Source organism: Podarcis gaigeae, assembly GCF_964106915.1.
Source record: "Podarcis gaigeae genome assembly, chromosome: 13".
Classification (NCBI taxonomy): domain Eukaryota; kingdom Metazoa; phylum Chordata; class Lepidosauria; order Squamata; family Lacertidae; genus Podarcis; species Podarcis gaigeae.
This window is the reverse complement of record NC_139689.1, coordinates 48450244-48476991: the sequence shown is the minus strand read 5'-3', so window position 1 is coordinate 48476991 and position 26748 is coordinate 48450244. Positions and strand designations below refer to the sequence as shown.

General features: G+C 43.7%; 1 protein-coding gene across 2 annotated transcripts in view; it reads right to left on the bottom strand.

Moving 5' to 3' along the window:
- Positions 1-25690, bottom strand: part of UBA6 (ubiquitin like modifier activating enzyme 6) — a 53033-nt gene extending 27343 nt beyond the window's left edge. Inside the window, exons 1-14 of one of the 2 annotated variants that reach the window (XM_083709139.1) lie at positions 24983-25690; positions 23773-23814; positions 20290-20349; positions 19098-19192; positions 17408-17436; positions 15886-15980; positions 14035-14146; positions 12961-13041; positions 10519-10641; positions 9080-9203; positions 7269-7372; positions 5756-5818; positions 5280-5356; positions 3207-3273 (exon numbers count right to left, since the gene is read on the bottom strand). In XM_083709139.1, the coding sequence (XP_083565265.1) occupies positions 3207-3273; positions 5280-5356; positions 5756-5818; positions 7269-7372; positions 9080-9203; positions 10519-10641; positions 12961-13041; positions 14035-14146; positions 15886-15980; positions 17408-17436; positions 19098-19192; positions 20290-20330 (1011 nt within the window). In that variant the 5' untranslated portion in view covers positions 20331-20349; positions 23773-23814; positions 24983-25690. Of the gene's footprint in view, positions 1-3206; positions 3274-5279; positions 5357-5755; positions 5819-7268; positions 7373-9079; positions 9802-10170; positions 10642-12960; positions 13042-14034; positions 14147-15885; positions 15981-17407; positions 17437-19097; positions 19193-20289; positions 20350-23772; positions 23815-24982 lie in introns of those variants that run through there. The other variant, XM_083709140.1, reaches the window with a different exon arrangement.
- Between the last annotated feature and the right edge of the window lie 1058 nt (positions 25691-26748).

The window sequence follows — 26748 nt, the reverse complement described above, 5'->3', positions numbered from 1 at the left end:
AGTCTCCAGGCCCGGATGGGCTTTCCTCCAAATACTACAAAGTAATGAAAGATTATTTAATTCAACCATTAATGGAGGTTTGCAATGAAATCATGGAGGGGAAAAGAGCGCCAGAGTCGTGGAAAGATGCACATATCACGCTTATACCGAAAAATGAACTAGAAAAGACACAACTTAAGAACTACCGCCCCATATCCCTACTTAACGTGGATTACAAAATTTTTGCGGACATTTTAGCTAAAAGATTTAAAAAAGTTCTAGCAGGAATTATACACAAAGACCAAGCAGGCTTTCTCCCATGCAGACATATGTTAAATAATACAAGGAATTTAATTGACATTTTGGAAAAACTACAAGTTAATATCAACACAAAAGCAGTATTGATATTCATTGATCCAGAGAAAGCCTTTGATAATATTTCTTGGAGTTTTATGAAGAAAAACCTGCAAGGGATGGGGGTGGGAGAAAGGTTTGGAAACGGTATAGGGGCGATTTACTCAGAACAAAAGGCAAAATTGATAGTGAACAATGCAGTTACAGAAGAAGTTAAGATAGAGAAAGGGACACGACAAGGCTGCCCAATTTCCCCTTTGCTTTTTATTTCAGTCCTGGAGGTCTTGCTGAACATGATTAGAAGGGACCAACAGATTCAGGGTATACAGGTCGGAGCCAAACATTACAAATTGAAAGCTTACGCAGATGACCTAGTCTTGACATTACAGGAGCCAATCCCTAGTACTAGAAGAGCTTTGGAAATAATACAAGAATTTGGTCAGGTGGCAGGGTTTAAACTTAATAAATTAAAAACTATGGTTTTGGAGAAGAATTTAACACCAATGGAGAAGGAAAGGTGAAAAAAGTAAAATACCTAGGGGTGAATATGACCTCGAAAAATGTTAACTTATTTAAAGACAATTATGAAAAGTGTTGGTCTGAAGTGAAAAAAGATCTTGAAACGTGGACAAATCTAAAGCTTTCCTTACTGGGTAGAATAGCGGTTATCAAAACGAATGTATTGCCAAGATTGTTGTTTTTGTTTCAAACGTTACAAATAATTGACAAGATGGACTGTTTCAAGAAGTGGCAAAAAGAAATTTCTAGATTTGTCTGGCAGGGCAAAAAGCCCAGAATAAAATATAAAATTCTTACTGATGCAAAGGATAGAGGGGGGTTTGCCCTGCTGGACTTTAAACTATATTATGAGGCAGCAGCCTTTTGCTGGCTGAAGGAATGGCTACTTCTTGAGAATACAGACATTCTTGATTTGGAAGGACATGATAATGTTTTTGGATGACATGCATATTTGTGGTATGGTAAGGACAAAGCTCACAAGGCGTTTAAAAACCATATTGTCAGGAAAGCATTGTTTAATGTCTGGGTCAGATATAAAGATTTTTTGGAGAATAAAACCCCAAGGTGGCTTTCACCAATGGAGGCTAAGGCCTTGAAAAAACTTAATATGAGATCGAACTGGCCAAAATATTGGGAAATTTTGGAACAGGAAGGGGACAAATTGAAATTGCAGTTATGAGAAACTTAAAGATAAGGTGCAGGATTGGTTACATTATTTCCAAGTAAGAGAGGCCTATAACTCGGACAGGAAAAGTGGCTTCCAGGTGGAAAAATCGAAGTTGGAAACAGAACTGTTAGAACCCAGTGCTAAGGTATTGTCGAGAATGTATAATCTGCTGTTGAAATGGAATACTGAGGATGAAACGGTTAAATCTGCTATGATAAAATGGGCACAAGATATTGGTCATAACATTATGTTTGCTGACTGGGAACGGTTGTGGACCACCGGTATGAAATTTACGGCATGTAATGCCTTAAGAGAAAATATTATGAAAATGATTTACAGGTGGTACATGACCCCAGTCAAGCTAGCAAAAATTTACCATTTGCCCGATAATAAATGTTGGAAATGTAAAGAAATGGAAGGAACATTCTTTCACCTTTGGTGGGCCTGCCCAAGGATCAAGGCTTTCTGGGAAATGATCTACAATGAACTGAAAAAAGTATTTAAGTATACTTTCTTAAAGAAACCAGAGGCCTTTCTCCTGGGCATGGTCGGCCAATTGGTGTCAAAGAAGGATAGAACCTTTTTTATGTACGCTACAGCAGCAGCAAGAATACTCATCGCAAAGCACTGGAAGACACAAGATCTACCCACCCTGGAAGAATGGCAGATGCAAGTAATAGACTATATGGAACTGGCAGAAATGACCGGCAGAATCCGAGATCAAAGAGAAGAGCAGGTGGAAGAGGACTGGAAGAAGTTTAAAGCTTATCTACAAAAACATTGTAAAATTTATGAATGCTAAGGGCATTGCAAAGGAAATGAAGGGGTTCTAGTGATTAAGATAAGTAAGAGTATAAAGGGAAGGATAAAGGATGAACTTGAATAATATAATTGCTGAACCAATTTTAAAGTGGAATACATGAAAGGAAGGCGGGTGGAAGAAAAGAAAATAAGATTTGGAAGGGTATTAATTTGAAACAGAGTTTTTAATGTTGAATTTTCTTTTTTATGTTTTTACTTTTTCTATTCTGTGTTTTTGTTTGTATTTCTGATGTGTGTGTTTGTTGGTTTTTTGTGATTTTAGTTAATTTTATTGTTGTTAATTTTTGTAAAACTCAATAAAATATCATTTTAAAAAAAAGTAAATGAGACGGGGGAGGGGAGGGGGTTAAATATGCTCTGTTCCTCTTTTTGAGAATGCAAATAAAAAAAGAATTGAGTAAACCTTTATGTAGACTATACATTAAAATCCAAAAATTTAATAGAGTTGTTTCACATCATAGTGTCACATAGTGACAATAATGACACAATCCCAACAATTGTGCCCATTTTTAAATGAGAAGCCACATAACCTCACAGGGCTGTTCTGAGGATAAAATAACCATGGAAAGCTGTGTAATACTTTTGGGGGACCTGAGCAATGGTCTTAAATACATTTCTGAACAGTTTCCATGCATGACAGCTTTTGACTGATGCAAAAGAAGGTACTATAATGGATCACAAAGATGCTCAGGTGATAAAGATATAAATGTAAAACATACAAGAGAGCCAGCAGAGACCAACTACAGCAGAAAACTGAAGATGATGAGGGATCTTTCACAAAGCTCAGTTCAACATTTAAATGCACCACACTATATGCATTACTACAGTCACAGGTGAGTATGCTAGATAGCACAAAATTACTCACTTTGCCTTCCAACGTTTTACTTATGGACACTGCCATCTTCAGCATCTCTTCTGCATCCTGAAGGCACCTGAAACCCAAACAAAAAGCATAGCATCTCTGCTCCACGCAGAACCTCTTATATCTGCTACCAGAGCTGGGAGAAAGTCCTGGCCTATGTGAGAATGACATTTACAGTGGTGCCTCGCAAGACGAAATTAATTCGTTCCGCAAGTCTTTTCGTCTTGCGAGTTTTTCGTCTTGCGAAGCACGGTTTCCCATAGGAATGCATTGAAAATCAATCAATGCGTTCCTATGGAAACCGCCTTCAGACCAGGTCCGGGGACAGTCTGTCCCCCGACCTCTTCTGAAGGCCGGCGGGGGGGGAGTATTTGTTTCCCCCCACCTGCCTTCCCGGGACAGCGGAGACTTCTCCGCTGCCCCGGGGGATCTTAAAATGCTGGCAGGCGGCAGCGAACGCTTCGCTGCCGTCCCCCAGCATTTTAAAAGCCCCCGGGACAGCGGAGACTTCTCCGCTGTCCTGGGGCGATTTTAAAATGCTGGCGGGTGCCAGCGAAGCCTTCGCTGCCGTCCCCCAGCATTTTAAAAACCCCGGAACAGCGGAGGACTTCTCCGCTGTCCGGGGCGATCTTAAAATGCTGGCGGGCGGCAGCGCTGCCGCCCGCCAGCATTTTAAAATCGCCCCGGGACAGCGGATGAATTCATCCGCTGTCCCGGGGCGATTTAAAAGCCCCCGGGAAGGCAGGCATGGGGGACAAAGACTTTTGCCCCCCTCCCGCCTTCAGAAGAGGTCCAGAGGGCTCTCCAAGCTGCGGATAGCAGCCTGCTGCCCCGCGCGAGGGGCGCTCTGCTTAAGAGCGCCCCTCGCGGGACAGCAGGCTGCTATCCGCAGCCTAGGCGGGAACTCTTCTGAAGGCTGGCGGGGGAGAAGGGCTTTCCTCCCCACCGCCAGCCTTCAGAACAGCCTTCTGAATGTTGGCGGTGGGGAGGAAAACCTTCCTCCCACCGCAAGTCTTCAAGACAGGTCCGGGAACAGAGGAGAAGCGCTGCGCACCTTCCCCTCTGTTCCCGGACCTGTCCTGAAGGCTTGCGGTGGGAGGATGGCTTTCCTCCCCACCGCCAACATGCAGAATGCTGTTCTGAATGTTGGCGGTGGGGAGGAAAAAGCCTCCTCCCACCGCAAGCCCCGGGAACAGAGGAGAAGCGCTGCGCACCTTCCCCTCTGTTCCCATACCTGTCCTGAAGGCTTGCGGTGGGAGGATGGCTTTCCTCCCCACCGCCAACATGCAGAATGCTGTTCTGAATGTTGGCGGTGGGGAGGAAAAACCCTCCTCCCACCGCAAGCCCCGGGAACAGAGGAGAAGCGCTGTGCACCTTCCCCTCTGTTCCCGGACCTCCCACCGCAAGCCTTAGGACAGGTCCGGGAACAGAGGAGAAGGCGCGCTGCGCTTCCCCGCTGTCCCCAGAGATTTCCCTATGGGCTTTCGTCTTGCGAAGCAAGACCATAGGGAAATTCATCTTGCGAAGCCGCTAAAAAATCGGAAAACCCTTTCGTCTTGCGGGCGTTTAGCGAGGCATTCGTCTTGCGGGGCACCACTGTAGTTGCTTCAACAGCCAGGAGATTCAGCTGTATTTGTTGCAACATTGGAAAACAAATGAAGGGGGGACTTGCACACACTTTCCCCTTGCTCTATTGACTGTTGTATCACTGTCTATTTTATTGTGTTTTAAATATATTGCAAGGTGCCTTGAGAACTTCAGTTAGTAACCGGGGTATAATTTCTCCTAAATACATACATAAAATAGAAGAACTCACAAGGTGGTTTTAGCCAAGCCCCCTCTCCACTTTAATATCAGGGATAAGAAATTCTGCACACATTTAGGCAGATTAAATCCCACAGAAGCCCAAGTGATTTGTAAACAGCTGAACTGTGCAAGGGATTGCAACTCAGTTAATTAAATAACCCAATGAGATACAGTTTAAACTGCTATCGATAACAATCTATCCACCTCTAACTATATTAACAGTGTACCCAACAACCCAAACTTTGTGCAGCTGTGGTACAGATACGTTACCCAATTGTCGGCATACGAGCAAAACTCTCTTGAAACTGATTCAAGGCAAGCATGGCAATGTGAATTTGTACAGGGGCCTGCAAGGAGGGGAAAATAGTGGATGATCAGTAATATGCAGAGCAATCACATAAGAAGTCTGTATACTCCAAGGCAAAACTTTCCAAACTGTGTCATGACACATTAGTGTGTCGGCTGCAGTGTGTAGGTGTGTTGCATGAATGCTCCCCACGCTCCTGCCAGAGCTTGAAAGGGGTTAGTTTAACCTCCAGTTTGCTGGTAAAACTCATGAAATGATGCATGTCTAAAAAGCATGTTACCAGCATGAAAAGTTTGGAAAGCTCTGCTCTAAGGACAAGTTACATTAGCTTGTTACAGCAAGAACAAGAGCCACTAAGGCCTTAAGGGAAAAACAAATGCAGTATACAATATTTAAAAATCAAAGTGTCATATTAAAAACAAAACAAAGCAAAACCAACCTCAGGCTTGCTGAAATCTGCAACAAGGCATGTTGGGTTAATCAACTGCTTCTCCAGCTGTTGCTAAAAGTTAAAAAAATCCATTTGCACACACTTTAGAACAGAAGAAAGCAAAGTACATGCAAGCATCTTTAAAATTTCCCAAACCTTCCCAGGATTAGCTTGCAAACTTTAGCAGAGTGTAACTGTAGATACAATTCAAAAAATAAACCAGAAATGGGCGTCATCATAGCTCGCTAGGAACACATTAAATGGGAAAGACTGTTGGGGAGAGGAAAACCTATCTCTGCACCACAGATACAAATCTCACTAGGAGCAAGGGATGGGTTAAGCCTCCATCACAATGAATGCACCCTTTTACTCTCTGCTATGTAAGTGAATAGGTGCCGTGGTACAGGAAAATGTAAAGCACAAAACTTGTAGAAAACATTGCAGTGGGAGGAAAAGGAGTTTGGAACACATCCTGTTCCAAGTTACAAGGCTTAAATGTGCAACTTAAAAATGTGTGATCTGATGTACAGACCCTTTGCAACGCAAGTGAGAAGACCACAAACTGTACCTAACCTTGTGTTGTGCCCTACAGGTACAGTGGTACCTCGCAAGACGAATGCCTCGAAAGACGAAAAACTCGCAAAACGAAAGAGTTTTTCGTTTTTTGAGTTGCTTCGCAAGACGGATTTCCCTATGGGCTTGCTTCGCAAGACGGAAACGTCTTGCAAGTTTGTTTCCTTTGTCTTGCAAATTTGTTTCCTTTTTCTTAAAACCATGCATTCACTTCAAGAAGCAACTCATAGCACGCGGTGTGGTAGCCTTTTTTGAGGTTTTTGAAGACTTTGGTGATTTTTGAAGCTTTTCCAAAGTCCGTGCTCCGCAAGACGAAAAAATCGTGAGACGAAAAAGCTCGCGGAACGAATTAATTTCGTCTTGCGAGGCACCACTGTACTCTGAGGCAAAGGCTAAGCAAAAGATGTGTAGACCAGATTTCCCAACCTTGTGCCTCCAGCTGTTTTTGAACTACAACTCCCATAATCCCTGACTAGCAAGACCAGTGGCAAGGGATGATGGGAATTGTAGTCCAAAAACAGCTGGAGGCACAAAGTTGGGAAACACTGGTGTAGACTACTTCCTTGAATCAAGGGGCTTCAAACACCTCCAAAGCTCAAAACAAAATCAGAATCAAGGGAGAAGAACGGTCTCTGTAGTTATACCTCCAATGTACTGCAAAACCCTTTGAAGTACAGCACAACCACCAGAAGAAACGAGAGACGTTCACCATAGCAAGAAGGTGGGGGTGTTAAGTGAATTTATGTATCCCCGATTTTATGTTCTGACATTTCAACGTAACCTTGCCCTTTTGAGATCTAGTGATACAGGTGCCTCTTATGGAGAAGGGCTAAATAATATTTTTATTCAAAAAGTCAGATCTCTGGCCTGAGCACCAAGCTTCAATGATTTCTAGAGGTGAAAACAGATGTGATCACTGTTGATTGTTGTCTTTATGCAGGATACTTACAAAATGGAATATCTTAGGAGTCTTTATTTGGATAGCTATGCCGCCATGTAAGTAAGGTTCCATATTCACCGTATTCCCAATGCTAAAAGAATAAGGTGATACCACTGTAAGAGAGGAGAAAGTGTAAATCACTGTTAACAAGGTAGTTAAATGAAGCAGAACTACAGAAAGAGCAGAAAAACACTTTTGATTTTATACAGGATCTGCAAACCTAATTGACTTTCAAAGAGTTAGCACTAAACATGTACAATTCTCTTAGGCGGTGGACTCTCCTTCATTGGAAGCTTTTAAGGAGAGGTTGGATAGCCATCTGTCAGGGATGCTTTAATTGAGATTTCTGCATTAGAGGGGGTTGGACTAGATGACCCTCAGGGTCCCTTCCAAATCTACAATTCTATGATTATGTACAGTGGTACCTTGGGTTACATATGCTTCAGGTTACATACGCTTCAGGTTACAGACTCTGCTAACCCAGAAATAATAGTAATTCAGGTTAAGAACTTTGCTTCAGGATGAGAACAGAAATCGTGCTCCGGCGGCACAGCGGCAGCAGGAGGCCCCATTAGCTAAAGTGGTGCTTCAGGTTATTTACAGTTTCAGGTTATGAACGTGCCTCCGGAATGAATTACCGTATTTTTCGCCCTATTGGACACACCGGCCCATAGGACACACCTAGTTTTCGGGGGGGGGGGGAGACAAGGAAAAAAATATGATTTCCCCCCCGCAGTTCTGGGAGCAGCAGACAGGCTGCACGCAGCCTGTGCGCTACTCCAAGACCTTCTCCCTGCTTTTGCGGGAGGTGGCGGAATTCCCCCACCTCCCGCAAAAGCCCACAGGAGCCGTGTGCGACTCCTACGGGCTTTTCGACCAGGAGGGAAAAGGGACTGAAACGGTCAGTCAGTCCCTTCTCCCTCCTCGGGGAGAAGCCCCCAAGAGCGGCGCGTTCTTCAAAGGGTGCGCGGCTCCTGCGGGCTTTTCAACGAGGTGGGGGAATTCCCCCACCTTCTAGAAAAGTCAGCAGAAGCCGCGGAGCCCCTTTAAAGAGCGCACGGCTTTTGCCTGCTTTTGCGGGAGGTGGGGGAATTCCTCCATCTCCCGCAAAAGCCCACAGGAGGGTTGGAGAGTAGCAGGAAGGCGTCGCACGCCTTCCCGCTGCCCCCCATCCTCTGGGGCTGGCCACGGGGGAAGCGGTGCTTTCCCCACCGCCAGCCTACAACCCAGGTCGGAGAGTAGCGGGAAGGCATAGCGCGCCTTCCCGCTGCCCCCCCATCCTCTGGGGCTGGCGATGGAGGAGGCACTGCTTTCCCCCACCACCAGCCTCAAAGAGCAGGCTCTCCTGGCTTCAATGGAAGCAACGCGAAGCCTCCGGAGCGGAGGCTACGGAGGCTTCGCGTTGCTATCGCTGAAGCCAAGGAGCCTGCATTCGCCCCATAAGACGCACACACATTTCCCCTTCATTTTTGGAGGGGGAAAAGTGCGTCTCATGGGGCGAAAAATACGGTAAGTACTTAACCCGAGGTACCACTGTATTTAACTCCTGTTAGTCATGGGGAGAAGCTTAAGCAAGTTGCTGAAGTTCTGCCCTCTATTTAAAAGCCCAAGTTCAAGATTTGACGCAGGCATTTCTACAGAGAGTTTCAAGCCATGTCTATGGAACTATGGAGCAATGCTGAACAACAATGTTGTGAACTGGCAGCAACAGAGTTAAGGCAGCGCACACAGCAGAACAACATGAAAGGAAAATGCATTTCTATCAGTTTGGAAAACCGTGGCTTCGCACATGCAGGAAAGCTATACAAAACATGGCTTACCAGTTATTTGATGCGTGGATCCATTTAAACACTGCATTCCATTAACTTCCCGGAAAGTTACAAACTGTCCCGTTTCAAGCTTATGAGGGTTATTATCAAGGCAAGTGACAATACCAGGATTGGACTGAAATTGTAACACACCAAAAATTAGTAGGGGGAAGAACCGATTGCTAGACATTGCCACACAAACATTCTCTTGGCTCATACAAATACACAGATTGAAAATCATCGCAACTGCAGCATAGATACTGCCAAAAATCCAGTTGTGTGGCAGAATCTAAACTAGCAATAGCATTTTTTTCATTTTCAAAAAGTTTCACTCTTTTAAGTTATATATTTAAAAGGACAAATATTCTCCTTTCTTCAATCCATAAAGATGCAACAACCTCAGACACCCAAACCTGAAACAGTTCTTTATTATACATAAAACTAAAGGTGGTGAGGACATCTATGACCAGATGCTCACTACCTGTATTTCGAAATAAATGACCAGAAGCCAACGGTGTACTGTTATTTTTCAAATACAATAGACAGTACCTATTTAAATGCCTGTATAGTTTCTGAGCTGAACCCAGCCAAAAAGTATATTCTTAGCAGAGTAGATGAAGCCCTGGGTTTGAGTCATAGCATACATAGTTCTGGGGTATCAAGAAAGGGAGTCACAGAACTGGCAGGGCTGGTCACTTCTGGCACCCAGAAAAGGGTATGTGTTTTCTCTGTTGCTAATAGGTAAAGGTAAAGGGACCCCTGACCATTAGGTCCAGTCGTGACAGACTCTGGGGTTGCGGCGCTCATCTCGCTTTATTGGCCAAGGAAGCCGGCGTACAGCTTCCAGGTCATGTGGCCAGCATGACTAAGCCGCTTCTGGCGAACCAGAGCAGCACACAGAAACGCCGTTTACCTTCCCGCTGGAGCGGTACCTATTTATCTACTTGCACTCTGATGTGCTTTCGAACTGCTAGGTTGGCAGGAGCAGGGACCGAGCAACGGGAGCTCACCCCGTCGCAGGGATTCGAACCGCCGACCTTCTGATCAGCAAGTCCTAGGCTCTGTGGTTTAATCCACAGCGCCACCTGCGTCCCTTCTGTTGCTGATCCAACAAAATAAAATCACAGTGATGATTTGCCTCATATACCCTTTTCGCTTGCCCAATTCATACACTTGGGAAAAACGGTAATTGTGCCTATGCTGCTAGAGTAGCATGTGCTACAGTTGCAAGTTCTGTAACACATAATTCTTAATTCACAATTCATGAATTATTGCAGCTACACTTGGTTAGCTCCTATAGTTATGTTGTACGTAAGTTAATGGCACACTGATGGCATACTTTTTTAAATTTAAAAACTTTGGGGCTAATTAGACCCCACCACACTAGCTTCCTCAGAATACACTGGAATCTCAAACTGGACTGATATAGTAAACCTTGCTATTGTCCTCACCTGAGATATGTTCGAAATGAAGATTTCTTTTGGTTCTTCACCTGTGGTGTCCAGGACTTCAAATTCATCACCAAAGTCACAAAACAGACGTGTCCATATCCCATATACATCTGCACTTATAAACTATACAAAAGGCAAATAAGTTAAATAAATTTCACAATCTTGATTCAAAGCAAAGAGATAAAATGTAAGAGGATAACCCCAAATGATTCTTCCTTTCTAAACATTGGTTTGACTGCATTAAGTGTACAGTTTCCTGTGGGAAAACTCCACCTCATACAGGTACTAAAGTATATATTTGAGGACATACAATCGGCATGTAATTATCTCTTCCCTGCATTTGTATGAGGTTTGAAAATTTTATCTGCTTCCTCTTCCAAGAGTCAAAAAATTACCAACCATTTCTTTTATTGACTAAAATGCAGTTTTTTTACTAATCCTGACTGGATCAGTTTTTGATTACAAGGAGGAAAAAATGGACAATTCAAAAATAAAGGTTGCCTTTGTCTGGAAAACTTCCAGTTGGTGTGAATTTACCATAGTGTATAAGTTTCTGCTTCTCCTTGCCTCTTTACCTCAGAATAACAGAGCTCTCTCTATTTTAACAAAAAGATTATATAAGTTTTAAAGAAGCCTGGTAGCCATTACATCTGCTATATAGAGTCAAATGAAGGATAACATACCTAAACAAGCTTGTCATTTCTAAATTATGTATTTTGCTATTTTATGTTTTCTCCCTTTAATTTTAAATGCCATATAAATCCCAATTTCCTTAAATAAATTAATTTTTAAGTGAATGATGTTCCTTGTGGGTTTATTCTCTGCCAGCCCATTATTCTGCTCTGTCCAGCATATTACCTGGTGTGGTCCCCAAAAACCATGGGGTTTCTTTTTGTATAAGGATTTTAATACAGCATTCCAGCTGCTTGATAAAAGGTGGCTAGTTCATGTTGAATGAGATTATCCTTTAGGTACAAAGGTCCTCAGCCACTTAAAAAAGGTAAAGGGACCCCTGACCATTAGGTCCAGTCATGACCGACTCTGGGGTTGCGGTGCTCATCTCGCTTTATTGGCCGAGGGAGCCGGCGTACAGCTTCTGGGTCATGTGGCCGGCATGACTAAGCCGCTTCTGGCGAACCAGAGCAGAACACGGAAACACCGTTTACCTTCCAGCTGGAGCAGTACCTATTTATCTACTTGCACTTGACGTGCTTTCAAACTGCTAGGTTGGCAGGAGCAGGGACCGAGCAACGGGAGCTCACCCCGTCGCAGGGATTCGAACCGCCGACCTTCTGACCAGCAAGTCCTAGGCTCTGTGGTTTAACCCACAGCGCCACCCGCGTCCCTCCTCAGCCACTTACGAGCTCTATAAAAGTTAAAATCAGCACTTTGAACTGTGCCCAGAAACTGACTGGGAGTTAGTGTAGTTATTTTAAAACTGATGAGATCTGCTGACTGGGCATGTGAGCATTCTAGCTTATTTATTTTGCACTAACTGTAGCTTCCAACAAAAGCAGCCACACATACAGCAAACTGAAACAATTCAAACAAGATGCTCCCAGAGCACGGATTAACTGTGGACAGAAACACTCTGTCCAGGAGAGGTTGGAGCTGGCAGATTAGGCTTAGGTGTGTTAAAAGGAAGTTTGTGCCACCAAAGCCAAAGTCTCCAAAGACAAGCCTGATCATTCAGAGGGAATGTAACCCTAATCAGAACAGGACCAAATCACATCCCAGGTCAAACAAACCACCCACAAATAACCTCTATTTTGACTGGGAGCTTTAGCTTATATGAGCTCCCAACCAACTGAATACCAAACCCAGACAGCAATTCAGCGAGTTGGTCCAGAACAATACCATGGTCAGTGGTATGGAATGCAGCTGAGGGGATCCAAGAGAATCAACAGGGTCACACTGCCTACTTCTATGTCAACACAATGGAACCTGTTTCTTACTGAACTTCAGCCTGAAACTGGATTAAAATAGATTAATGTGAGCAGTATCATCCAGGACCATCTGGAGTTGTGTGACCTCTAAGTGCCTGGCACCTGGATTCCATATACTCAACACACATGCAGCCAGAAACTGCTCAGATACCTTCATTTTGTTCTCACTGGTCAGTTCTACTGTACAGTGGTACTTCGGGTTACATAGGCTTCAGGTTACATAGGCTTCAGGTTACAGACTCTGCTAACCCAGAAATAGGACCTTACGTTAAGAACTTTGCTTCAGGATGAGAACCTCTAGGAGGAAGCTAAGTTATGAGCTCTTCATGGGCATTTTGCACAGGCATATCCAGGAACAGAACATGGAACAGCACCAAGTTATAACAGTGTCTGCATAGAAATAATTTAGTCTTGTAACAGATATGGGGAAGTTCTCAAAAGTAATGGACATGGCCATTTTGGGTCAATATATTACATTCTCACTGTTTTGCATTACCTTAATAGGTGGGTGTTGCGCACGGCAAAAGTCATTTATCTTCTTCTGTAGTGACAGCTTCATCTCAGTTACTATGACACACTTTTGAAAGAAAAATCCCACAGATAAATTCTAAGTTATCAAAGGCGATGAACTTACTAGCCAAATATTCAAGTTTCTTCCAATGGTAAGTTATATAGCAGGCTTCCTCAACCTCGGCCCTCCAGATGTTTTGAGACTACAATTCCCATCATCTCTGACCACTGGTCCTGCTAGCTAGGGATCATGGGAGTTGTAGGCCAAAAACATCTGGAGGGCCGAGGTTGAGGAAGCCTGTTATATAGCCACAGCCACAAGGATTTCCACATTTCTGACACTGAACTATGAGCCATCAGAACAAGCATTCCAGCTTCTCTTAGCCTTGGTATCTCTCTCCCACCTGGACAGGTGCTCCGCTTATTCTACTCAACCAAGGTGCAGCTACAGGACTTGAGGGAAGGGTTAGTATCTCAGTTTGTGCCCATGCAAAAGCTACAAAAATTCCTCTTGCCTCTAAATGCCTTCAGACTACCCCACAAAGTGAAATAATTATTTCACTTATCCACCACCACCTGTAAGATGGAGATAGGGTAAGTTCTCTTGCTTCTACCTTTGAGTACCTTAAAATCCCTCCCAATAAAGTGAGATAGTGAACCTAAAAGGTAAAGGGACCCCTGACCATTAGGTCCAGTCACGACCGACTCTGGAGTTGCGACGCTCATCTCACTTTACTGGCCGAGGGAGCCAGCTTCTGGGTCATGTGGCCAGCATGACTAAGCTGCTTCTGGCGAACCAGAGCAGTGCACGGAAACGCCGTTTACCTTCCCGCTGGAGCGGTACCTATTTATCTACTTGCACTTTGATGTGCTTTCGAACTGCTAGGTTGGCAGGAGATAGTGAACCTACCCCTTTCTCAAGTATTTTGTATTTGCAAAGAGACTCTGGGAAGGGTAAGGAAAGTCAGGAATAGTCACAAATAATGATTGGCTACCAAAAACAGCCAAGATTTGCAGACCCCTGAAAAGAGGACAGATGTTTCAAATACATGCCACGTACCTGGTACTGTCTGAGGAAAGAGATGTCTGTAACTTCATTTAAAGGGGCAGTTGATGACATCACCTGGACATATGGGTTCAGCTCTGCAATGTGATGAAGTGATGCCTCACCTCTGAAATACATTTTCCAGTTGCATTATCAATAGGTTATACTTTTAAGTTCAGCCTTTCAAATATGGCACCAAACATTACCAGAGCACCTGCTAACATAAATGTTCAAGTTAGCCATGATTAGTACACCAACTTTCTGGAAGGCTGAAAAGTACCAATCATCCAAATTAGGAAAACATCCCTACCTGGTTGAGTTATTACCTACCAGACAACCAATTATTTATAAAACTGTGTGAACTCAGTATGTATGTATGTATGTATGTAACTTCGATCACATGATTATGAAAACTCTAATGATTTAGAGTTCAGCATTATCTACTGAAGAAAATGTTTCAATGAGGAAATGATTTTACCTAGGGGGAACCAAAGTGGGGTGCTCCACAAGTTCTTGTACTATAACTTCCATCATCATTGGCCAAGTTGATCTAACTTAGCCAACATTAGCTGGTTAAGCTAAGGTTTTACTTAAGTAACCTGTGCTTCTGATTCAACTGTTAACTACAAAGGTCAAGTTAACTGTGCAACTGTGATCTGTCACCGACCATCATTTTAATTGCATACCTCACACAGAACTTAGCTTTGTTAAAGTCAAATTTGTCCCTCTGAAAGATATGTCACACTTTAATTTAGGTATAAATGTATTATCTACTGAAGAAAATGTTTCACTGAGGAAATATTGTAGTTATGTGTGCTGTAAAGTTTTCCACTGCTGTATTTTCCCACAGAAAGTTTTTCCCCCCACAGAAATGTATTGTTTCATGCAGTGAATCTTAACAGAGGACAATATCCTTGAAGGATGCAACTCTCAATCTATGAAAGCCTGAAATGCCCTGTCACTTTTGTTGTTGTTAACCCAGTATTTGCAACATTGATGCTACTAGAGAAAGACCAAAAGGCTGAAACACATCCAGCAACTGGAAATATTATTTACCATATACAGTGGTACCTCGGGCTAAGTACTTAATTCGTTCCCGAGGTCCGTTCTTAACCTGAAACTGTTCTTAACCTGAAGCACCACTTTAGCTAATGGGGCCTCCTGCTGCCGCCGGAGCCCAATTTCTGTTCTTATCTTGAAGCAAAGTTCTTAACCTGAGGTACTATTTCTGGGTTAGCAGAGTCTGTAACCGGAAGCATCTGTAACCTGAAGCGTTTGTAACCTGAGGTACCACTGTACTGTATAGGGGTGATCACATTTTTAAGCAAATCATTCTGTCAAACAATGTTTATAATACAAATAATTTTATCATAGTATTGTGGGTTTTTTAAAAGTACTAGATTATATGTAAAAGTAAACTGGCTAAAGCATTTTGTATCATATTGCTTTCCTTTGATATTGCTTTCAAATGAAAAAGGGATCCATATAAGTTACAAACTACTAATGTAAAAATAGTAGAACTAAAAAATAAGCAGCTACTGTATATTCTTGGCTCCCACATATCATCGATTCAGGACAGATAATGGCGTGGGTTCCTTCACGCAAAAGAATACAACAATTCTGCAGGATAATTGTACTCCTTCTTTTTTAAAAAATCCATGAAAGATAAATGCAATTCCAGCTTCTCTGTTGCAAAAAGCTAACAGGAATCAATCCAATTTTTCTGAAAACACAGACTCTGAAAGTGACTAATAATAATAATAATAATAATAATAATAATAATAATAATAATGTACTTACAACTGGTACAAAGTCAAACAAAAACCTTTAAAAGCTCACAGTATTTGTGAAGAATTGTACACACACCTGTTTCTTAAATTTAGAACATCATCTTCACGAACAAAAAAGTTTGTCCCTAAATCCCACGTCTTGCATTGCTTGGTATCATGGATGGTAAGTGCCTTCGGAAAGGATAAGGGATACAAGATTAAAATATATTCAAAGTGGCAATTATATAATGTTTTGTACACTGTGATTACGAGTCATGTGAATTTATCAAGTTTATAGCGTTGGGCCAACCTAGACATTTCATTTGTTTTACAGTGAAGGGACACTGCTATCTAGCAACAAAAATTAATTTGCGAAAGTACGTAGTGAAGCACCATTGGAGGGAGGATTCATTCAGCACCGCAAAGGGCACTGAAATGCAGTGACCAAATTTAAAATGCAGAAATCCTAAATGGAGACTTCTGGTGCTGAGGAATATTGAGAAGATATTACTGAATCCCACAGAAGTTTTGGAAGAGCAAAAACTTCCCACTGTCACCAGACAGGACCATTTTCTTCTATTCTGGACAGTCCTTGCTCTTCACCCCTCCGATTGTGTTTTTTTAATCCATGCCAGCACATATAAAGGTAAAGGTAAACGGACCCCGACCATTAGGTCCAGTATGACCGACTCTGGGGTTGCGGCGCTCATCTCGCTTTATTGGCCGAGGGAGCAGGCATACAGCTTCCAGGTCATGTGGCCAGCATGACTAAGCCGCTTCTGGCGAACCAGAGCAACGCATGGAAACGCGGTTTACCTTCCCGCTAGAGTGGTACCTATTTATCTACTTGCACTTTGAGGTGCTTTCGAACTGCTAGGTTGGCAGGAACAGGGACCGAGCAACGGGAGCTCACCCCGACGCTGATCAGAAGCTCGGCAGTTCGAATCCCCGCAACAGGGTGAGCTCCCAGCGCATCCCTCCACAGCACCACCCGCGTCATGGAAAAGTTCTAAATGCTTAAAAAGATCCCATATGCTGCAGGTATTGATTTTTTAAAATAATATTTGAGGTCCTTTACCAGAGTCTTAGTTACCATCTAATAGAACAAAAATGCCTAAAAACAGTCAATGTATTTCAGTTGTTTTTAAAGCATCAAGATGGAATTATTGAAGTCAATGGAAAACAAAAACCCATAATGCCTCTTGGAGAGTAGAGAACAGCCCTATCCTCTAGCACAGTGTTTCCCAACCCTGGGTCTCCAGCTGTTTTCAGACTACAATTCCCATCATCCCTGACCACCGGTCTTGCTAGCTAGGGATGATGGGAGTTGTAGTCCAAAAACAGCTTTCCCTAAGGTTGGGAAACACTGCGTCTAGCATGCCAGGGCTTAGATGGTGGCACATGCACAACTATTCTTCCCACAGAAAACATTATAGTACTTCATCTTGAACACTCCAGCACTAGAGTCAAATCTGATGGCATGCCACATTTAGGAAACTTAATAACATTTCACTAGGGAAATGGTAATGGACTGAAATCTATGAAAGTACCATCAGTTATTTGAGGAAACTTTCTAATTTTAAAACAAAATTTACTTAGAAAAAAATCTTTCTCCTTACCTTTATTCCTGCAAGAACTATGTTCTTAGCTGAAAAAGATGAATATTATAAAGTTTATTTATTAGATTACTTTTCATCAAGCCTCTTTGGCAATAATTCAATTTTTTAACTGCTCCATGATCTTTGAAAAACAGTAATTCCTTCTCAATCCCATCCCTATGAATTACACAACTGTTAAAAGAGAAGCCACAGAAATTCTATGCAATTCCGTTCATTATAATCAGTAATAAAGATATCAGCCATATAAACAAATCCAGAAGTCAACACAACATTCATTAAAGACTTAAAACTTAGTACAACATAAATTTACCGTATTTTTCGCTCTATAACACGCACCTGTCCATAACACGCACGTAGTTTTTAGAGGAGGAAAACAAGAAAAAAATATTCTAAACGAAACAGTGGATGTATGATTTTTGTGGTTCATGCTGTGGCCACAGACGTGATCTGACAGTGAGTTTGGGGTAGCCCAATGCAAAAATCCTGAGGATCCATGTGGATCCATGCTTTGTAACGTTTTTGCGCCATTGCAGCCCCATGAAACAGTGGGTGCGTGTGTGTTTTTTGGTGCAGGCTGTAGCCATGGATATGCTATGTGATCTGATGGTGAACTTGGGGTGACCCAGTGCAAAAATCCTTAGGATCCATGTGGATCCATGCTTTGTAACCACGTTTTAAGTGGGGAGGGAAGGGAAAGCATTCAAGGGACAAGGAGCACGCGTGGGGTGTGTGGAGAAGGATGTTGATAATGCAGAAGAGGGGTTTAAGGGGAGAAGGAACACACGTGGGGTGTGTGGAGAAGGATATTGATAATGCAGGAGAGGGGTTTAAGGGGAGAAGGAACACATGTGGGGTGTGTGGAGAAGGATGCTGCTAATAATGCAGGAGAGGGGTTTAAGGGGAGAAGGAGCTTGTGTGGGGTGTGTGGAAAAGGAGCTTTTCGGCAAGCTGAGCGGGAAGGGGGGAGGGAAAGAGCACTGTTGCTTTAAAGGACAGCAGCCACCAACCGGACAGCAGCCACCTACAGCAGTGTAAGCAGCTCCTTTTCTCTCCCGCTTTGCTCCTTCTCTCCCTCTTTGCTGCTTTACGCAGCTAATGGCGAATCCCCTGCAACCCAAGTCCTGCTCAGGATCAGCTGAGATGCTGGGATAATCGTAATTTTCCCCTCTCCCTCATCCTGTGCCCTCCTGTCCCCAGCAGCCTTTTTAAAAACGTTTTTTACTGGTTTTCACTACGCTCGTGGCTCGGAGCCCTCCTGTGCCCTGTCGTCTCCCTGCAGCCTCATTGCTCCGTTTAGAGCACACGGACCTTTGCTAGCTGAGGCTGCAGCAGCTGTTGCTGGCTACGCGGCTTTTTCCGGCTCCCGTCTGCCCTCCTCCCGTGTAAGCGACTGCTGCCCGCTTGGCTGCCATGGTTCTCCTTCCCTCCCTCCTCCCCCTCCTTCTGGCTGTAAAGCAAGCAAAGTAGAGCCGTGCAAAGCCCTGTAAGCGGCTCCCACTTTGCTTGACTGACAGCAACCATGGCTCCGGTCGAGTGCATCCGCTCCGTAACACGCACAGGCATTTTCCCTTACTTTCTAGGAGCAAAAAAGTGCGTTTTTTGGAGCGAAAATTACGGTATGCATTTTAATATGCACATTTTATCCTGATTAAATGTACAACAGGGAGAAAAATGGTGTTTCTTAAATTACCTATCTCCACTCCAAGCCCACCCATTCCACTCAGGAACACATGGGACTGAGCCATCTTCTGCATTGCTGTGTCTCCAAGAACATACCTCTGCCGACTATGTGCAATTAAGAAAAGAAAAAAGGAGTAAACAGCCATAAAATAACTATTCAGTGGCATGATCCCTTCTACAAATGGGACTACTTAACAAAGAGGATCCAAGTGGACATCAGGAAATCACTATGGAATAGCAAAATTTGGATATTGTCTATTATCTGCAGGGTACAGAGTTTCAACACAAAATAAGCATTACCACTGGTACTTTCAACATACAGTATATAACAAATGTATATTGCAGTAACATGATTTTCAGAACATTTGCCTTTCTTTTGTATTCTTACTCATGAGAGTACTAAGAACAAAGGCTGTAATCCTGCATGCAGATGAAATGGGATTCAAGCAGTCTGTGTGGAGGACTACAGCAAAAGTAATCTATGGTGCTGAGCCAAGAATATTGCCATTTTTAATTTCCAAGCTAGGCCATTGTTTCGGCACATGACGATAAAGGCATTCTATCTAAAGAAAATGCCACTTAAGTCAAGTACAGAAAATAACTAAGGGCTTTCCTTAAACATAGTTTTAGATGAGATTATGCATTGTTCTTTAAACACAGTACAAAAGACTTGCCCAAGATTTGACAGATATCACATAATCAGCACCTATTTCCCAAATGCTATTTGAATTTGCTCTTCAGTCACTGCAACAAAGGCTTTTCAGTCATGCCAATACAGACTATTCAACTGTATTCAAAACAAAAAAAATTTCCTTCCAGTAGCACCTTAAAGACCAACTAAGTTAGTTCTTGGTATGAGCTTTCGTGTGCATGCACACTTCTTCAGATACACTGAAGTGTGCATGCACATGAAAGCTCATACCAAGAACTAACTTAGTTGGTCCTTAAGGTGCTACTGGAAGGAAAAAATTTTTGTTTTGACTATGGCAGACCAACACGGCTACCTATCTGTAACTATTCAACTGTATGTAATAGCAAGTTGGCAATAGCTAAACCCCATTAAAGATCAAGAATCATGGCAGCTATGGTGTGTTCCATACATCTGGAACCACTAGTATTTGAACTTTAGCGAAAACAAGCCAAATCCATCATTAGTACTATTATGAATCTACTATGCTTCACTATGTTGCTAAATTACTTACCTGTACAAAGCATCATCAATTTCCATAGAATCTGCTGCCATTATGATATATTTGCTTGGACTAGAAGTAAAAAAGATAGGTGTAATCACCAACAAAAAAAGCAACACAGTTCATTCACTTTTGTTTTCTCAACTGAGCTAATACATGAAAAGATATGTACAGAAATAAGAATTTTAATAATACAGTGGTGCCCCGCAAAATGAATGCCTCGCATTTTCCGTTTTTCGATGTGCTTCGCAAGACGAATTTCCCTATGGGCTTGCTTCGCAAGACGAAAACACCTTGCGATTTTTTTCGCTCCCCCCTCCCTTTTCTATGCTGCTAAGCCGCTAATAGCCTTTTAGCCGCTAAGCCGCTAATAGCGCTAATCCACTAAGCAGCTAATAGGGTTGCTTCACAAGACGAAAAAAACGCTAGACGAAGAGACTCGCGGAACGGATTATTTTCGTCTTGCGAGGCACCACTGTACTGGACTACACAACAACAGGGGTGATATGGTCGCTGCCCTGAAAGGAGGGAACATAACCCATACTAGACAAACAAGAGGCCCAAATGTTAGAAATTTAGAAATGGGAATGGAGCACAGTGAGACAATGGCTACCATGCAGTATCTGCCAAATGTAAGGAACTAGCAAGAGCGCCCTTTCCTTGTTGATCGTTTCTAGCAAAACAGAAAAAAATCATTAAGTTTTTAGAAACCTTTATTGTAAGGGACTAAAAAAGAAACAGATTTTAAATCATTAAGCACCTGCAAGTCTCCTAGGTTCACTTCAAAAGATAATCCCCTTAATAAGTACTTATTAGAATCCAATATTGTATGTCTGCTAAAATCAGTGTTTTAAGAAGTGTGGATGCATTTCAACCTTGCATATGCTGTTGAAACATACGGGGGTGGGTTGAGAAAGAACTGAGACTGGCCCAAGTCAGTGTGCATTTCTCTGTAAACACATATTGGGGAAAGTGAAAATACTGCAGGTCTTGCTAGCATATACTTTGAAGGCCTTCAGTGCATATCAACTGCTACTTATGTCCTTTTTCAGGCAGTTTTTGGGTTCTGAGGGGCTGTACAGAAAGAACAGCTCCACTTCCTGTTTCAACCAAAGGTTGGTTTTAAGCACAAGAGTCATTCTTCCTGCCATAAAGCATAGAAATAGAGACATAAGCCTTATATTTTTGGACAATGGAGTCTTCTAGGGGTGGAACTCTAATAAACACCTTATGGATCTTTAGATGAGATGGACCTCTTCACTCCATTCCAAACAGGAGAGAATTTATCTTTGTGACCCATTCAAGTCTGTGTTGAAACAACACAGTATTTGTTTAACCAAATGCTGTTGCATGGCCTGGTCAATGCTCTGTACTTTGTTTTGAATGAATTGGGGGGTGGGGTGAATCTTCTTTTGAAAGAAGTGAGTACTCTCAGTTTTAAAAATATTTTATTCTTGGGACATGTATCCTGGTAAATAATTATGATTATTGTTTTATTATCATTCTACCTCATGGATTTAGCAGAACTGGGGACAGGTCTCCTACTATTTCCATTTCTTACTGTTTCTTTGTAGGGTATTTGATCATGGCTCAGTCCTGCAGAAATTCAGAGAAACCCTAAGCTATTATTTTCATTTATTTTATTTGAAGTACCACAAGCTAGCATCAGATCTTATTCCTTTGACCCACAGCTGTCTTTGAGGATCTTTTGAATGGTTGGTTCCCTGTTCAAAGTTAAGTGTTACTGATATTTAATATTGATTTCATAAATAATTTTGATTTCATTTGACTCGTGGTTATGTTTCAAGTTACTGATGCTGTTGTTGTTACTATTTTTTTTATTCTAGAATATATGCAAATATTCTTAGACACTCCCCATTAGATTATTATAGTTAAACAAGATGAGCCTTGCTAGTTCAAGCCAAAGGTCCATGGAGTCCAGCATTCAATTTTCCACAGTAACCAATCCTACACCTTACAGAAGTCAACAAGTGGGGTATGAAGACATTAGCCATCCCCTACTGCGGGAACCGGGTGGCACTGTGGGTAAAACCTCAGCGCCTAGGACTTGCCGATCGTCAGGTCGGCAGTTCGAATCCCCGCGGCGGGGTGAGCTCCCGTTGCTCGGTCCCAGTGCCTGCCAACCTAGCAGTTCGAAACACTCCCGGGTGCAAGTAGATAAATAGGGACCGCTTACTAGCAGGAAGGTAAACGGCGTTTCCGTGTGCTGCGCTGGCTCGCCAGAAGCGGCTTAGTCATTCTGGCCACATGACCTGGAAGCTACGCCGGCTCCCTCGGCCAATAAAGTGAGGTGAGCGCCGCAACCCCAGAGTTGGCTACAGCTGGACCTAATGGTCAGGGGTCCCTTTACCTTTACCTTACTGATGCTCCCCAGCAGCTCACATTGTCACTCTTTGATCTTGGAGATTCTGCATAGCCCCTGTTGAGACTTATTATCCATGAACTTGTCCAGTGCCTGAGAAACTGCCCAGGCACCTGGCCATCACTATGAAACACATCCTATTCAGTTTTGGGTCTGGCATGCTAGTGAATTGATAGTCAGATACAGCCCAATAGTCCAGGATGCCATGATGCTGATGTTTCCTGAAATAGTAGCCTGATACTTACTTAGCACAATTGTAAGGAGCCCTAGCACGATTTTTTACCTTGAAAGGGGCAATATAAACACGCTGATTCCCGGTGATGGACTACATGGAACTGGCGGAAATGACTGGCAGAATCCAAGACCAGGGAGAAGAGTCGGAAGAGTTGGAAGAAGATTGGAAGAAATTTAAAGTTTATTTACAGAAACATTGTAAAATTAAGGAATCTTAGAAGGATGTTGGAATGAAGTTACATGGTTTTAGCAGAAATGTCATAAAGAATTAAGAAAAAATAGACTGTTAATTGGTGAAAGGAGGGAAAGTAAAGTTACATTATATTAAGATAAATTATAGGACAAAAACTGGGAAAGATGGAAAGGATTTGCTGAAATAGCTAACCGAACTAGAATACAAAAAAGGGAGGTGTGAGGAGGTCAAGGAAACAAGCAAATGAAAGATAAGTTATGGGAAGGTTTGTTGTGGGGTTTTTTTAATTGTTTCTATTTATCTGTTTTTTCGTTTTTTCTTTTTTATTGTGATGTGTTGTCTTGTTTTTGTGTAATTTGGTGTTTTCTCTTTTTTCTTTCTGTAACCTTTAAAACTTTAATAAATATTATTATATAAAAATAATAATAATAAAATAAACACGCTGATTCCCAGACCGTCCACGGGCCAGATTGAGAAGGCGATTGGGCTGTATCCGGCCCCCGGGCCTACCGTTGCCTACCCCACAAGATCTGAGGGACAGTGGACCGGCTCCCTGCTGAAAAAGTTTGCTGATCCCTGGCCTAGCCCCTCCGTTTTGGTCACTGTCTTGTACATATGCCCACGGAAATAATAACAGAAAAGCAAACCTGGAGCAACAACTCAGGCACAGATACAGCAGCCTTACCTGCCTCCAAATTTCACAGTTCTGTCGCAAGGTGCACACAGTCTTTGATGCAGAGAGAGAGAAAAAAAGAGAAAGTCTCAACAACAGAGTGGTACACACTCTGCACATCCAGTTATTCTTACTTCTTGTCTTCCAGAAACAATGAAGGGTTTGGCGTGGGGGTTTTTTTTTAGCTCCTTAGGGACAAACACATGTATTAATGGAAGTTGAAACATAGCATGGGCGCAGCCGGGGGGGGTGCAGGGAAGCAGCTGCCCCCCCCCATCAAGTAAATCAATAAAAATACTTAACTGAGGTTTGGGGGGGCCCCAACATGAAGCCTGCCCCGTGACATAAATCCTGGCTACGCCCATAAAACATGGCATGGAATTATTATTATTAGGGAGGGTAATTATGAAAGTTGAACGTGGCATAAAATTTTGAATTCTAGGGGTATTGTAATTATGGAAGCTGATACTTAATTTGGAAGGGGGTGGGGTGTAATTCTAGATGCTGAAACCTGGCATTGAATTTTGGGTTTTTTGGGAGAGGGGGCACGTAATTCTAGAAGCTGAAACCTGGCATTGAATTTTGGGTTTTTTTGGAGGGGGCACATAATTCTAAAAGCTGAAACCTGGTATTGAATCTTGTATCTTTTTGGAGGGGGCACGTAATTCTAAAAGCTGAAACCTGGCATTGAATTTTGGATCTTTTTGGAGAGGCGGCACATAATTCCAGAAGCTGAAACCTGGCATTGAATTTTGCATCTTTTTTGGTGGGGGGTAATCATTCTAGAAACTGAAACCTGGCCCTGAATTTTGGATTTGAAGAGGGGATGCAACTATAAAAGCTGGATTTTTTTTGGGGGGGGGGGGAGGCTGTAATCACAGAAACTGAAACCTAGCGGTGTATTTTAATTTGGGGAGGGGGTGGCTAACCGAGTCATGGGCTGCCCCTTCCCCCCCCCACCCGAATTCACGTCGAACCAAAAAATAAAAAATAAAAATTGCCATGTGCCATGTCATGCCACGGCTTCCCTCGTTCCTTCCGTCCCAGGTTCAGGCTGGGGGGGGCTAAGGCCTGTGAAGACGCCCCCCATTTCATTCCCTTCCCCGCCCGGTCGGTCGGTCGGACAGGTCCCCTCGCCCCGGCTGCCCCCTCCAGCCCAGCCTCGGCCAAGCGCAGGCCCGGCCGGCCTCCCTCGCCGCAGAGGCCTCGGCGGATTCCTCACCCGACACCCTCCTCCTCCTCGGCGGTGGCGGCTGCCTCTCCGCCCCGTCACGCGGCGCTCGGGCGGCCCCGAACCTCAGGCCCTGAGGGGAAGCGACGGGGAAGGCGGGCAGCGCTGTGAGGGAAAAGGAGGAAGCGTCGGCGGCGTCACCGCAGCTCCGAAGCCGGCGAGGAAAGCAGCGGCCTCGCTCCGCCCCGCGGCGCCCTTCCCGGGTGCAGGGAGGCCGGGTCCGCGGCGCCTCGCAGGCCAATCCGGTTGCCGGGCCGACACTCCGCCTCCTGACAGGACGGAGGCCTCCCTTCTCGCCGCCAACCCCGCCGCGCGCGGTTCTCCTCAGGCAAGGTAGGCCGGCGCTTGGCCAGTCGCTGCGTGTTTTCAAATGCAAAAAAACCAGGAGGAGGAGGAGGCGCGAACGACGCGTGACTGACGCGAACGTGTGAAAGAAGAAGCGCGCGAAAGGCGGGCGCGCCCTGTCGGATTGGCAACAGCAGCGGCTCTCAACTTTCTCCCGACTTTTTGTTGTGGTTAATTTGTTCCTAGTCCTCATGATTGCACATATCACGATGAAATTCTCTGAAGCAGTAGGGCATGGGTAGGCGAACTAAGGCCCGGGGGCCGGATCCGGCCCAGTCGCCTTCTAAATCCGGCCCGCGGACGGTCCAAGAAGCAGCTTGTTTTTACATGAGTAGAATGTGCCCTTTTATTTAAAATGCATCTCTGGGTTATTTGTGGGGCCTGCCTGGTGTTTCTACATGAGTAGAAAGTGGGCTTTTATTTAAAATGCATCTCTGGGTTGTTTGTGGGACATAGGAATTCTTTCATTTTTTTCTTTTTCAGAATATAGTCCGGCCCCCCACAAGGTCTGAGGGACAGTGGACCGGCCCCCTGCTGAAAAAGTTTGCTGATCCCTGCAGTAGGGTCTTAGATCCCCCCCCCCCCCACTTTCAGAATGAAAATTTCCCATGCCGAATTTTCTTATGGATAAGAAATACATTGGAAGGAAAATAATAATAATAATAATAATAATAATAATAATAATAATAATAATAATAATAATAATAATAATAATTTATTTATACCCTGTCCGTCTGGTTGTGCTTCCCCAGCCACTCTGGGTGGCTCCCAATCGAGTGTTAAAAACAATACAGCATTAAATTTTAAAAACTTCCCTAAACAGGGCTGCCTTCAGATGTCTTTTAAAGATAGGATAGCTACTTATTTCCTTCACATCTGGTGGGGGGGCGTTCCACAGGGCGGGAGCCACTACCAAGAAGCCCCTCTGCCTGATTCCCTGTAGCTTTGCTTCTCGCAAGGAGGGAACCGAAAGAAGGCCCTCGGCGCTGGACCTCAGTGTCCGGGCAGAACGATGAGGGTGGAGACGCTCCTTCAGGTATACTGGACCGAGGCCGTTTAGGGCTTTAAAGGTCAGCACCAACACTTTGAATTGTGCTCAGAAACGTACTGGGAGCCAATGTAGGTCTTTCAAGACCAGTGTTATGTGGTCCCGGCGGCCGCCCCCAGTCACCAGTCTAGCTGCCGCATTCTGGATTAGTTGTAGTTTCTGGGTCACCTTCAAAGGTAGCCCCACGTAGAGCGCATTGCAGTAGTCTAAGCGGGAGATAACTAGAGCATGCACCACTCTGGTGAGACAGTCCGTGGGCAGGTAGGGTCTCAGCCTACGTACCAGATGGACACAGATTTGACCTGTGCCTCCATGGACAGCTGTGAGTCCAAATGACTCCCAGGCTGTGCACCTGGTCCTTCAG